The following is a 15,280-nucleotide window of genomic DNA, read 5'->3' as shown; positions in this document are numbered from 1 at the left end:
CTCCGATCTATTGGCAACGTATGTTAGGTAAGATCATTTTCAAAAATTAATTGACTGCAGTGCTGCACTTTTTCTATATAGATCTTCACAAAGTTTTCGTTTTGAGTGTTTGCTCCAAAATGTTTACTTTTCAACTCCTTTAATTGTCCTTCTCCAAAGGGCCACATGAAATCAGCTTGTTTGTAAAGTCACCTATCTCTGGCAGGTCGGAAGGCGTCGCACATCCAGCAGAGCAGAAGGATAATCGCATTGTCATCGTGTGGTGTTCGACGATTGTGTAGATGGCTACGTGAGGCACGTTTCGACTGCCGCCAACGTAGTGCGGCCAGCAATGTGGCAATCGTGAGGAGAACGAGCCCCGCCGCGACCCCGGGCCAGGCCCAAGAGAATCCTCCATCGCCGCTCATTGGTTCGTCTTTTGATACGAGATTGCTGAGCGGATCCTTGGAAGGTAATCCATCAAATGGCAGTTGTCGGGAAGATATATTCGCTGTACGTTCACATCAACACATGAGCATAAAGGTAGGCAAAAAAGTATACCAAAACGTCAAACGTCGCATGGATTAAAAGTACGATAAATAAATCTATAAGAGTACATCATGTGATTTACGTGTATATATATATATATATATATATATATATATATATATAATCAGCGTCCGTCGAACACGGTTTAGCTATCGAAGCACCACGAGCATTACATAAGACCACTCGACAATTTAGGTGTTTGCGGAAAAGCTATTTCTAAAATTATTCGTGCGCAATGGTTGCTTGATTCACAACGTATCGTTTAGTAGTCACGTCGTCTGGAGTCTTTTGAACACTTCTAAATAGAACATTTGAAAAACCTCATTTACTATGTAGCGATATAACTGCCTCGGATAGATATAGCATTCCACTCATCTCCTCGTCTTCAGCCACAGTATATAATACAGTCTTATACCTATTTTCAACCTAATCGCTGGAACGTAGCGCTCAAAACCTGTCCTTTAGTAGAACCAGATAATTTTTTATTTTTACGAAAAAGTTTGCCAGTTTAATGAAATATTTTAAATCATAGATCTATAGGTGGCTATACTCTATAAAAGCAATCATTTAAGGCCATTGTGTTCCACACAAAATTAGCCATTTCGAACAATTTTCACAGCTTCCTGTAACAATATCCATGTATTGTGCTATATCGATTAACTATTTCAGATATCGATTGGCTGCGGCCTTATTTACACAAGGCCCACGGGTAAGGCAATCTCATGACTCGCTTCCTGATATGTCATTCACGGCAATACACGTTATCCTAGTGGTCTAGCCGAGTCATTCTATGTATATATATATAAGGATGGACCATTGTCATGATGATGATGTCTTATTATAGAAAATGCTTCATTGAAAATGGACTTCGATGTTTTGCAGTGCTTCAATGACCCCATTCGAAATTCTTAGCCGTCGTTGTTTTGGCTGATCGTTTGTTTATTCGTGAAAAGCTAGAATGTAGCATATGATAAGTCAGCGATCACTACTTTCTATTCTGCTGTTCGAAGAACAAGCTTTTTATAAGGGATTCATTTCACAGCTGGGTTAGGTCAACCGCTCTCAGTGCTTCACCCGCTCAATTAGCCTAGAAATCTAGTAGCATAGTAACCTAGTACAAAAAAACAAACGGTAATTACAGCCTTACGTGTTACCCGTGGATGTGCGGACGACAACTACCATAAATCATACGTATACGTCAAGTCTTTATGGATTTTGAGCCTCCTAATGAGAACAATGTTAATAGCTTAGTAATAGTATTCATGTAAATGAGACTGGCCTTGGTTGTGTACAATGAATTTCGAATTAAAGTCCCGCCAAAACCAATAAATTTTGCACGGAATATTTATTGGGTTTGGCGAATATCGAAATAAATATTTGTTGGAGGATTGATTAGCACGTTCACATGAGATTTTAGCTTTTGTCAAACCCCAAATCATCCCATTGGGCTGGCATGTTGGGCGCAGCTTTAAACTTCGGAAAAACACAACGATGAACTTTCGAATTTAGACCGCGTCCTCTAATGAAAATCGCAGAAGCAATTGAATGCATCTTGAAAGATCAACCACGTTAACAGTATTTGTTACGCGATCAATCCTGGGCTTATACAAAGCATTGTCACATTCTCTCTTGAAAAATCAAAAAGCCAAGTATGATAAATTAAATGTACTACTAAATATCGCTGATCAACTATCTAAGAATTTCGCCTGAATGACTTTGAGCTAAACCTGAATAATCCAGTATGGATTGTCAAGATTGTTACAAGATCCGAACATATGTGTTACTTCGTTCGCTTCTATTCATAGCCGGAACAATGGATGCTACTCGTTCTAGTTGTCTATTGCGCTACGAAGAGCTCGTTTGGCAAAAGTCAAAGCCCTGTACGAATAGTTTAATTAAATTTATATGGGAGGGCAGCGTTGTTGGACAGAGATAGCTAATGGGCATCTCTGAATGCCCTGCCGCGGTAACTGCAACTAACAAACGTACTGATTTACATTTCAGCGATGGCAAACCTCATCACTAGATTATCATAACTAAAAAGAAGAGCGAATTAGGAAAAATGAAGTATTATTATCAAAAATAATAGCTACTTGTACGTCTGCCATGTCGTTGAGGGAGACTCTTAGATGAATCCAATAAGAACTTTTTCTGTTAGATTTCTAATAGGAGTATGTCCGTAATGTTATACCTAAAAAGAGATGAGTTCGAGGACTTGTTTGTATCAAAAAATCATATTAGGCTGATACGAGCGGATCTACTGGGTTTTAAAATGTAATACTTTTCGTATTGCGAGTCACTAGCAGACGAAATTTGATCGGTAAATAAATATTCCAGTCCTCTAGAAACGTGAGCGTGAATGAAAACTAGTTGAGTTTATTCTAGAAGAAATGATGTCGAAAGAAAGATCATCTTTTAATAGCGGTTGTAAACGCCCAATGGTCAAGTTTTTGCTTCTCGAAAACCACAGCGCAGTGGAACTTCATCGAGGATTGATGAAAGCATAAGACACAGGGGCCTCAAGCGAAAGCACGGTGCGCTGATGAAAGAAACATTTCAAATTTCAAAACATTCAAAAAACGGAGATTGAAGCGTTGAGCACTAGCGAAAAGGCGACTCGATGTCGGTACCCAAACGACAAGGACGCATTGTCAGAATCGACGAAAATTCCCACGGAAGCAGAGCTTAAGTTGAAAATGCGTGTTGTGTATTCCACGTGCAATTTGCAGAACATTACACATACGGAATAGCGTACGGCGGCTCTCTCTATCGCAAGTCAAAGAGGGACAAAGTGTGAGAATGGCGTCGCCCCGGAGAAATTGAGTTCGGTGGCCATGGCGGGCGTGCTAGTCATATTTTCAGTAGATATGAGATGCCGCTATGAGATACTCGCCGAAAGTGAAACAATGAAATAGCCCGTTATCTTGAGTCCTTCAAGAGACTCATGGATCGTTAGCACGGCAATCGAAAGCGCGTAATCTGGTTACCTAGTCAGAACACCAAACCTCATCGCCATGCTTCAGTTATTTCCTATAATTGTCCTAAAAAAAACAAATGGTGGGCAAGCATATCGCACTTCAAGAAGTCGTAGATAAAGAAATTACATATGGAAACGCGATTGGTAGGTGTATCGAAAAGCTGCCAGAGCGCACATGTTTAAAAACCTCCTTTCTAGCCCAGTTAGTTTAAAAGTTATTTAGTCTTTGCTTGTATATATACGCTTGCCTAATATAACTGTAAATGCTTAAAAAAAAATTAGTTTACATCATTGAACGGATTCTGAAAAGTGGCTATTGCTATAGTCAAAATGCCCAGAATAAGTTGCTAGCATACCTCTTCAGTTCATTGTTATGCAAACGTAAAAGATTTTTGAACCACTCACCGTATTGTCCCTGATAGCTTTTAGAGATGCTTCCTAGCGTGTTGTTGGCATGGACACGGTAAATGCCTTGATAGGTAGACCAAACACCATCGAGCATTAGTTGAAGAGAAGCTGGAAGTACATTTTGCCAAAGTCAACGCCGATCCGATCAAATAAATCTCAGCAAAAATTACATCATCTACTATAAATTAAATTGAAATTTCTATTGCAAAGATATCCAATATAGACTCTTTTGGCTCTTAAACTTTTCTATGTTCGGCCTTAAACAGTAACTTTGCTAAAAATCTCTTGCGTTTAAATAGTTGCTTTAAAAATTTAATGTATCTCAGGAGTTTGCTACAGCACAGCGTTATACAACAATTTAATTAACGAGATAATGGTGGATGTAAGTTTATTAACTCTTCTAACTTGTACAGTACTTTACAGTGCATGTTTATACTGCCGATTCACATTTCTGCCGTAATATATGACGAAAATTCAAAGAGAGAAAAAAAGAACTTGCTACCTGGACCGTATTAGATAAACTAGGCCTGTTATTGGTCGGGCAAGTTCAGCGTCTTTGACTTCTCTTGTTTGTTTCCTGGACGCTGGAAGGAACAGCTCGGTTAAGGAGTGGCTAGACAAAGCCATTACACTTTGTGTTAATGGGTTCCCATTTCTTTGCGTCCATCACTTTACGCCATCTGTTTCTCTTTGTCAAAGTAGGTTCCTATGGAACAAGTTGCAACGAAGCCGATTTATCTAAAAGCCACTATAACTAAAACCTATATGGTAAATAAATAAAAATATTAATGCTATGACAAATTAATAATCATATGAAATTACAATACTATCGGTATTACTTTTTACTCCTTAGTATATTATATAGAAATCAGGTTTTACTGGATTGTAGAAAACCAATGGTCAACGAGCGGATTTCAGCGGATATGAAAGGACATCTATGGTCGTTACGTATTTTTTTGCTTTTTTTTTGAATAGCTAACATAGTCTAGTGGCCAAGAAATGGCGACGCCTTCTTAAATTATGTGTGCAGCTAGACATGGGCTTTTCCAGTATATAAACGAAGCTATTTCATTGTATGACGATCAAGCAGGCTTACGTTCACAAACGTACCTTTCCACATGGCTCCTGTATCGTTCGATGTACGCATAAGATATCTTCCGGGAATGTTCGGAGGAGCTCCATTAAATGTGAAAGTGACGAAATATGGTGGAGGCCATGCGTACCCAACAACGTGGAAAGTTTGTCGGTTATCGAATCGGAAGGTACTTACAGTTGGCGGGGCTAGAATTAAAAACATTTGAAGTTAAAATAGTTAGATCGAACACAACCATAGTTGTCGCCAATAAACATGTAACAATACCTTGTTAATAAAATGCGCATTAGAATGCAACAAAAGGTTGTAATCGCGTGTTGGCAGTTGGCAAAAGGTACAGTTAGTTCAAAAACGTTTGTCTACCCTAGAGTTTTAGCTAAATTTTTCCGAGCGTTGAAAAAGAAGACTTTTTTCGAAGAAGGGTCGCCGTACGGTTTTTTTTATACAAATCCGAAATCTGAAAGAAGAATATTCAAACAAGACACAGAAAACCTTACTAGCTACGTCGATGCATGTCGGAGCTACTATTTGATCGAAATTTTGACATCATCAGTTCTGCTTACACATATTATGTTAACTAATAGCATTGTGCGCGTGATAATTTATTTCCTCTGCCTGAATATCTTACCCCATAGTTGGGGTCACCTCTTTTTTTAGCCTCGAAGACAGATTCTTAATATCTGTTCAGATTCTACTTTCCTTCACGGACTACAATTATAGCCGTGAAGTCATATAGTTCTACTTCAGTAGACTTAGCGGCAGGAAACGCACCCAGAACTGAATAAATTTTCTATCTAACCTACTTCTATTCTGATTTGCTACATGCTGTATCTATGTGCTCTGAATAATGGCCTTCAGTAGTTACATACAGCTATACGTTATATGTGTACAAAGGTTCTATATGTCATTCTCAGTGCACGATGTCAACCACATTTTCCTAATATTGACCTCAGCAATTAGTCGCAGGGATATCTGAAACTAGCCCATTCGTGTTAGACTTTCAAAAATTCCCGCCAAAGACCCCCATAGAATCTTGACGTGCATAAAATGGTTTATGTATATACATATAATACTGGAAACTACCGCTCCTGTACGTTTACAATTACAATGTTTCTATCTATCTTCTAACAATCTCTTGGTCGTCCTTGACAACTGCGCCGCATGTTCGACAATAATAACGTACGTATTTCACTCTATTTAAGTACGCAATCAATTACGGCGTCCGCAAAGCAAGATACATTACATGGTGAAAGTAATCTGCTTATTCAACACATTCTGTTGGATGCCGAAGCGCTGCAATAGTTTGAAGAACGATTGACAATAATGATATTTATTTAGAAAATCAAGGGCAGATATTTTGTTAAATGAATTGAGCTCCTACTCATTTTGCTAAAGGTCACTCTAATATTATTATGATTATCTAGGGCTTGTTGTATGGCGTCTCAAAAAACGCCATAAGCAACCGAAAGCTTGTATCCAAAAAGCCCTCTCCGTAGCGGATAACAATCGAATAGCTAATGAGTCGTAAAACCTAAGCGTCCGACCGGTGAATTCGGTGAAGGCAATTAATCGTCATCGGAATTAGTTACAGACTGGACAAAATGGTCGCTAGCCACCGAGAGTGGCCGCTAGATCTGCTGGACAGATATTATACAGTGAACTTTTCAATCCTATAGACGATCCAAGTCACATCGTTGGTATCTGTTTTCTATCGGCGAAAATTTTGTCGCTATTATCTCATTAGTGTTGCGTATGATCGAAAAGGCCTTCTTCTTCGAAAAGATGCGTGCCAAAAACGCAGAACCGACATATACGTCAGTTGCGTAAACGCCCCAATATTTTTCCGAACAGCTTCTGCTCTATGTTGTTTAGAAAAGGTTAGGATGCTACAAGTGAATCCCACGAAAGATATGAAATAAGCGTTTCTAGATTGTTGGTCAAAGCAATTTAACTAGCTTTTCAATTTTATTAAGCTACTGTGCAAATGCTTGAGTTTATGAAAAGGAAAATGAATGGTTATCTTTGTTAGTTATTTGTGGCACAGTAGATACTACATAGGAACATGCACACGATTCTTCACGGCTCCGTTGAGCTGAACAAACCGTCCGCGTACTTTCAACATCATTAGTTGTTTATGTGAAATTTCCTCAGGACTCTACGTAGGCAGTTAGCGTAATCTATTCCGAAAACTTTGCGTCACATTTCATGTCGATGCCACAGCGATGAGTACTCACTTCGTAATGTCTTATGCTCCGTCAGGTGAAAAGCCATCATCACCTAAAGACAATTTTCTGTTAGAAATGTCCTAATCCGTGACACATGTGTCCACTAGCATGGCCGACTGACTTCATTTTTCAACCGACAACTGCCTTTCCTTGTTGAGTTAGTTGTGAGCCTCGGAAGAAGAAGAAGATTATTTCAGTAGAACATCGTCAATGCTGCCTGGTATATCTAAGGGGCGGTTTTCCAAGGAGCACACGTATTTGTCGTGCTGTTACGACTTGTAGACACCGATGCTTAACGCATTTACAATGCTGACTAATGACAACCCTTTCTCCGAAAAAGCATTTTTATTTCCTTCTTATATTTTGCTTTGAATGTGAACGAGGCATCTCTACAGACGCAATTGCGAAGAAGGATGAATTTTGCTAGATGTCGCTTATCAGTTACTGTGACCAACCGTGGTCCTGTACAAAAGAAAAGCCGGAAAATATCTGGTTGTCATATACCTGTATTCTTTCCGTTCATATTCTTTATCAGATATTATCGTCCCTCATCCAGATCATGTCGATACAAAGTCCAAGTACTAAAATACAGCATTGAATCGAGTACGACGTGTCCTGCGGACCCATCCTGTATAAAAATGCGCCAAGACCTGCTGTCCCGCTTATCAAAGCTTTAATATATTGGGCTGTTAAAAAAAAGTAATGACCGTTTTTAAACCAAAATTGAAGCAAATACTTGTTATATTTGAAAACAACATCAACTTCTGCCATTTTTCTGCCAGCACAATGATCTTGTCACTATAAAACTTTTGCGATTCCGGGGCAGAAAATTGCGACAAGTGATTTTTGCATCTTTTCGTTGAAACTAAATTAATACCATTGAGGGAGCTCTGCGGAGACCGAAATGAACTATGGCCCAATGGTACAAGATCTAGTTTATACGGTGGATACATTTAATTTTCCCATTCAAAATTTTCTAATTTTTACCGAACAGCTGAAAGTGTATACGGTTCGGACATCGTCATACTGGCACACGACGCTCCTTCTGTTCACTAGCCAACATTTTCAATGGCTCGTCATAATCCCGCTGGTCGTTTACAGTAAAGGTCTGAATCACTGTTTCTCAACCCAGGCGCGCAATTCGTAATGCACGATTCCTTTCTAATCCCATTAAACGTATAGCATTTGGCGTCAGCCTGGGCTTTGCCACAGATTGTGGGGCTCGCTTTTTTACTTGCACATTATTGTAAATGTGGACCGTTTTTCTAACTGCTACCCGCTTCACAAATGGCTCAGTTTTGTTTCTTTTTGGTAGTGTTTTGGAGACGAAAATACGATCAAGGGGACCTGTTTGCGTCAATTCGTGTGCCACCCAAACATCGAGCTTCTTCTAGTAGCCAACTCTCCTCCTCAAGTTGTTTAGAACCGTTTGGAAATAGGCTTCTAATTCCTTGATCCACTTCCGTAGCTGCCGTAATAATTTCACCGACTTTGTCTATAGTTGGCCGACCATTACGAAAAGCAGCTTCTAGACAAAGGCTTTCAGAGCAAAAGGAAAGATCTTTTTTTTTGGCCATTTGTTTCGATAACTCATTTCGAGCACAAACAGCACAAATTTGTTGGCGGGCCTGGACAGCAGTCGTGTCTTTATCGTAATAAAACCGTAAAATCTAGCGAACTTTTTCTATTCTATTAGATTATAATGAAGGCGATGCAACAATATTTGCTACAGCCAAATCTTAACTTTCAAGTGGCATAAAGGCTGATCCGATATGACCGATATTACCTGAAATCTATGATCTTGAAGCGATTTAGCTAGAAATATGGTGAATACGTTTTGATAAGTCAATATTACCTCGATAGAGCCGATTTGGATTGTTTGTCTCTGACCAGGTGTTGCTAGGAGCGGGCGTCCCTTCTTCTTTCCTTCCTTCTTCCTGATCTTGTAAGAGAAAAACGGCGCTCTCTGGTTCTATCAAGCGGAGTTTCATCTGCCATCAGATAGACGTTTACCTATTTTGATCATTGGTTGTTTTTCCCTTTGTGCCGTGTTTTTTTTACCCCCCCCCCCCCCTCTTTTATTTCCAAAACCCTTTGTTGAAATGCTTCGCCAGTCATTTAGCTCATGGAAATCTCAACGTTGCAGACAGCAAGCCTAATCTGATTTGCACATATATGACAACGATTGGATATTCTTGGTATAAGTAAGCGAAAACCACTTCTTTATAGCTTCCAGACACCTATTGAGCCAACATATATACATGCTTTGTTGAAAAGTATATTGCAATTTACAGCTATGAAGAAATCGTGGCAAACAATTGTAAGCAATTAACTATAAACAAACCATTTGAAAGGCGCGCTTCTTTTCCAGATCCACAAATAGTCTATATGGTCCTTTACTTGTTAGCCTCGTAACTTCACTGCAATGACCTCTAAGCGCAAGTTTTTCCCGGGAACATTTGATTTTTGATTCCGTGGGCACCGGCTATGTTGACGAGTAGCTAAGAAGCAAGCAATTTTGACTATGTATGAACCGTTTTAAAATGCTGTTAATACGTCCGTCAGCTTTTCGAATTACGTGAGTTACTTGTTTAGAATATTTCGTAGTTATTGAAATTGGGACACAATGATGTTTTGAAAACAAAATCGAGGAATAAATTTGATTTTCGAAATTGTAGGCGTAAAACAGCACGCTTTCCTACCGATAAATTTATTGATGGGGTCATAAAAGTCATCCGTAAGAATTCCCCACATAAATCACATCCGTTTTCCTTATAGATTCTGGGCAATAAATATCATTCGTGTATTTATCTAAATTACGAAACTGACCGCGGCACCGACGTTGTTTATCCGCTAAAACTTTGCTAAGAGTTTTTCGTTGGTGCAGAAATGTGCGCAGGGTAAGAACTAAAGCAAAATCAAAGACAAGGTTCGCTGACGATTATTACGGCAGCGGTGTGAAATTATCTAAATGCAGAACGACAAAAGGCGTACGACGAGCTATGGACTGAGCATGGTAGAACGTGATCATGTCGCTAGTGCGCTGGATCCGTTTGCCTGATCTGTCGTTATGAGCTTATAGTATAAAGCCAACCGGTACATTATAGGCTAGTCGTTTTGTGACATGTTGACGACGCTTGATTTTGACAAATGCTGCCAGCCATCTTAATGGACCATATTGATACGCAGTGTAAATAATTTCCCCAAATTCCCAACCGTCTAAAGCCATCCGTACTCTACCACGCGTAACATTTCATGTTGCAAAATCTCTCTATTACACACAGAAATTGTGTATGATATAATGCAATCAATATATTCTACACTTGAAAAACTCTACTTGTATTTATTTTCTGATAACTAGTGGTTGTTTCTCAACGGTACTAACAATGGGGTACACTGAGTTGTGCAGTATGGACGCCGTGAGCGTTGCGGAGGTAATGATGAGGAAACAGTCTCTTTAGGTAATAAACAAAGTATCCAACAATCTATAATTAGATATGATAATAATATTTCAAAGGGTTATTACTCTTGCCTAGCCTATTTTGGATACATTGAGCCTTATTATTCGATAGTTCTTTTCTAAACTTGCCGCGGCGTCAAGATGGCGGTATATATATATATATCTATCAGACATAATCACACACTTAGCAGTAATTTTAGCAATTCGGATTTTTGAACATTGACCTTGAATTATATAATGATCGGCATAAGCAGGGGACGCTCATGTATTACATACCACATGCCTAATTCGCTGAAGCATAGCTATCGATTGGACAAGATAAGCATAAATGTCCAGCTGCTGACGAAGTAAACGTTCATTTGTTTCTGATATCACCAAAAGGTACTCACTGCTACCTTATGATTATAAAAGTAGACACAAGATAATAGGGTTTCCGCTAGCTTCTTCCAGCAGTTGTTTCCAGTAGTTCTTCATCTGCCAAAATCGACGATTTTATTAATGTAAACTTATCAAACGTTGTTATACACATAGAACTTGTTCTATGCTTTAGACAGTTAGTTAGCAAATCGGCAAATCTCGTATAAATCGGTATAATTGGCTTCTCCTCATTCGGTTGGAACGGTCTAGCGGTTTCAATTTGTATTACTCCTTCGCAGGTGATGGTCCTTGGCTAAATCGAAGTAGTTCTGTGCGATCGATTAGTCCCCAACCGTAACTTTATTATATTGCTATCTGACTTACCTTTGATTTTTATTAATTTAATGAAAGCGTCATTTTAAATAGATGTTGATCGTGATCAGATAGAAAAGAAAAAAAAAAAAGCCTAGTTTCATCACTTATTGTACTCTTCTATGACAAGTAAAGCTTTTATCTACTAGACTTAAAGGCGCTGCTGGTTTAAAGCAAAACAAACAAAAATACACTGTTTATGTAACAAGCAAATTTCACCAGCATCATTTAGCCTACTAACCGAATACCGTAACATTGATGGGCTTCATGTGGCCATATACGACGTTTTCAGCGATACACAATAGAGCCTGGTTCATTCGTACAGAGGCCCTTAACGTCAGCCGACTGCATTGAATTTTCCGAAACGGACTGTAAAGGTCAACACAAAAGTAAATGGAGAAGTTGAACGGTTATTGATGCCTGTTAGCCATTAGGCGGTCAATTTAACTTAACGGAATGTTGCGCTTTAAAAATATGTATTTACAGATTTTCACGGTTACAATTTGTTGCAGGAACTTAATGTTATTATCTTTTTTTCTTTACACTACATTATAATTAACATTGATAAAATTAATTCACCTCTTATCGATCTTGCTCGAGCAGTCATTCGACATGTTGAGGACATAGTCAGGTCTCGCGAAACCATCTGCCCATTGCCACCTGTAAACATGTTATTTGCAAACACGTAAATAGCCGAATGCCCTTTTGCATTGATGCTTTTTTCTTCGAGTAACCATTGTTTCCTATGGGCTTCTTAATGCGTTTTTTTGATAGGCCTTACGGGAACTGAGAAGGTGAATTATAACGTTTCGAAACGTAGAATTCGTTATCGAAATCCAAAATATTTCAGTAATCTTTACTGGTTCTGCACGCACTTAGCGGTGTTTATTTGTTCTTCGGAGGCAGGTGACATTGATTGAAATCATGTTTGATATTTGCCATCAAGGGGCAGATGTAACTATGACGAAGTGCAGTGCGATCCTTTAAGTGTTTTCCCAAACTGATAGGCTTATCTAGCGGATCTAGGCGCCAGTAAAGCCGCCTGAACTCTCCTGACTTCCCAAGACCCTTGTCAGCACGAAGCTGTGTTTTCACACCGCATCAAACCATTGTTAATCTATAGAGGAAGACTATTAAGCAAAATAGTTCATTTGCAGGGGGAGAGTTGATAGCACAAATGGATGGGCATACAAATCTACTATGAAAAAAAATCGTTAACAAGAGCATCTTTTCAAGTTCAATCTTATTTTCCTGTCTAATGTAGATAATTTGTGATAAACCACCTGGAGTCAGAGATACAATGAGCGATCTGCATAACGATGGATATACATACATGTATGTGTATATGTATACACATACATGTATATCTATCGTATACACACATATATGTGTGCGACAATAATTTGACAGAATTTTCTCATCCTTACTTGAGATCAGGCGTGGGAGTTCCGACGGCGGAACACTCGAAGCGCAGTGTTTCATTCTCCTGTTGTGCTTTTGCAGTTGGACTCACATAGGTGATGTTTGGAGGCTCTGTAAATAGAAAACCAATCGATGCCATAAGATCATACAGCGACAAGAATCTAGAGAACCGCCACCGTTGAAGATCGAGTCTATTTTATCACTGATACTATCTATATCGGTACGAGTGGTAGAAAGTATCTGATTTAAAATAGACCCTTTCGCCCAAACTATAGAACTTAATAACAATATTCCACGATTAATCCCACGCAGAGAAGCACCTTAGGACGATAAATAAGGCAGTTTTTCTGCCCTCTGGTGTTCCACTGATTAAAAGATCATTCCCATACTTATTCCCATGAGGAACACTATCTGCCTGGAGCAAATAAATTAGAACAATATTATTCCGTTGATTGAGATATGATGTTCTTCAATGCTAATGTACAAACTCAAGGTAGAGAACGCCCAATTTCCCATTTAATCTCATACTAGGCATGATTGTGTAGCAGATAAACAGGATACACGGTTTTTTTCCAGGATTACAGCCTGGATGAGTGGATTGTCTCATAACGAATATAGTAGAGTTCGCAGTTGGAAGTCGTACTTTTTTGCCTCTACGTTACCTCGTATAGGTAAGAGAATGATCCTGTCAATGAATGAGTTGAACTAACCGCATATATTATCTTCGTCATAAGCCAGGTCACTGAGTCTTGTGTGTTCGCTGTCAGACATTAGCGAAGGATCTTTCCGGCAGCGAAGCTGATCATCGCCCACGGTCCCGTCAGTGACTGCCAACCAAGGCACCATCGAAGATAGCCCATCTGGTCCCTGACGCAGAAATGCCACGCTACAATTACATCGCAGTGGGTTTCTTTGAAGAATACTGTCAATCAATGGAAAAGGGAGAGATGGGAAAAGGGGTACCGTATACATCAGTAAATCAGTGATATTTATTCGGGCCCGCAAATCTTATTTGTTGCGTAACTGAAACAGTGAATTGCAAGCAACCGCTCGTGTTCATCAGCGAGCAACAGAATTTTCAATATGAGTGGTTATATGGATAGTAGTAGTAAGCTCTGATCGTTTGAATTTTTTTAACAGAGAATTTTTTTGCGGTAACTAGAGATAATGTAAGGGCCTGGGCTTACAGTTTGGTAATGGTCTGGCGGTTGAAAACGGTCTGCCAGGGAAAAAATTCCAACATGTTTCCAGGCAGACGTCTGAAAAGTAAACGGTCTGTGTCGTAAGGTTTTCAGTTTTGCAAAAAAATACACTGGTATATTATACATGGCCTATATGTAAAAGTTCTTCTCAGAATTATCGCTAGCAGATTTACTCTAAAGTAATACGTTTTTCTTAAGTTCGAAAAATTCAATATTTCCGATAAGTAAACATATAGAACATCCAGGAAAAAAAATTATTGACTACTCTAGTTTGTGCTTAATCACGGTACAAACTTTAAGGCATAGCGTAACTCAATATTGCAATAGACTTACCATTATTATTTTTATTATTACTGTGAGATAAATAAGCATTTCATTGACGATTTTACTAGGATCTTCTATTAAAGGGTATATTATAGACACACTGTGAAATATGACTGATACGAGTTTCGAATATTATGTTTGATGGAAGTTAGATACTTACATTTCATTTAACTTCTTATTGGCGACGAAGGCCTGTTCGTGGACGTATTTGAGGCCGCTGTCACTGATTTCACTGCAAATTTTTATAAATAAATAAATACAATTAAATTAGGAAGTAACGCAAAACTAGTGCACATATGCAAATATGGAATAAAACGGAAAATTAGTAAAATCAATTGCACTACGGGACCTTTTCTTGAGATTCTTTCCGTCAAATAAAAAATCTTAAAAAAAACTATCGACAGCTAGCAGGTAAATCAAGATATAGATTCAATCTATAAATTGTCTCAAAGTCAGTAATATTGTTTCTGCAGAGAATCTTTCTGACGTAACGACCCTTTCGGTTGCCGCCGGTATAAAACAATTACATTGCAAAATGTTAACTCAGGGCAATTAGACAAAGCTTCTCATTTGTAAAAGCCTCTATAAGCTGTTTACTCCCCTAGCGGGTTCTATACGACGGTCTGCTTTGGCTCGTTACGTTTATTCCACGTAACGTCGGAACTGTTATTACACAATTAAACATACTTACGTAGGTAACTAGATTTGAATGCATTAATAAAAAGTTTATTGACGATTTTAAAATTTCTAGAAAAATACCTAGAGACCCAACAGACCCCTTAGCAACACAAAAAATAATATATTCAAGACAAATGCTAAACAAAATATGTAACTTATACAACAATTTCAGTCGTTTATTTTCATGTATTATCTACCCTATTGGCACACACGCGTGCCTGCCCTATGAGCAAA

At 38.7% G+C, this 15,280-nt stretch overlaps 1 protein-coding gene across 10 annotated transcripts in view; it reads right to left on the bottom strand.

Moving 5' to 3' along the window:
- Positions 1–15,280, bottom strand: part of LOC111246321 (high affinity nerve growth factor receptor-like) — a 94,879-nt gene that overhangs the window by 22,947 nt on the left and 56,652 nt on the right. For all 10 annotated transcript variants that reach the window (XR_015324985.1, XR_015324986.1, XM_086985323.1 and 7 more), the window contains 9 exons: positions 14,529–14,600; positions 14,030–14,101; positions 13,553–13,764; positions 12,848–12,953; positions 12,000–12,080; positions 11,662–11,789; positions 5,024–5,194; positions 3,911–4,021; positions 193–490 (listed from right to left, as the gene is read on the bottom strand). Coding sequence is in view for 8 of the 10 variants with exons in the window: in XM_086985323.1 (XP_086841449.1) it covers positions 193–490; positions 3,911–4,021; positions 5,024–5,194; positions 11,662–11,789; positions 12,000–12,080; positions 12,848–12,953; positions 13,553–13,764; positions 14,030–14,101; positions 14,529–14,600 (1,251 nt within the window). In the remaining 2 variants the exon portion in view is untranslated. The remainder of the gene's footprint in view (positions 1–192; positions 491–3,910; positions 4,022–5,023; positions 5,195–11,661; positions 11,790–11,999; positions 12,081–12,847; positions 12,954–13,552; positions 13,765–14,029; positions 14,102–14,528; positions 14,601–15,280) is intronic.

Source organism: Varroa destructor, unplaced genomic scaffold, assembly GCF_002443255.2.
Source record: "Varroa destructor unplaced genomic scaffold, Vdes_3.0 BEIS01000003.1, whole genome shotgun sequence".
NCBI classification, from domain to species: domain Eukaryota; kingdom Metazoa; phylum Arthropoda; class Arachnida; order Mesostigmata; family Varroidae; genus Varroa; species Varroa destructor.
The sequence above is the reverse complement of the archived record's forward strand: the minus strand, read 5'-3'. Positions and strand labels throughout refer to the sequence as shown.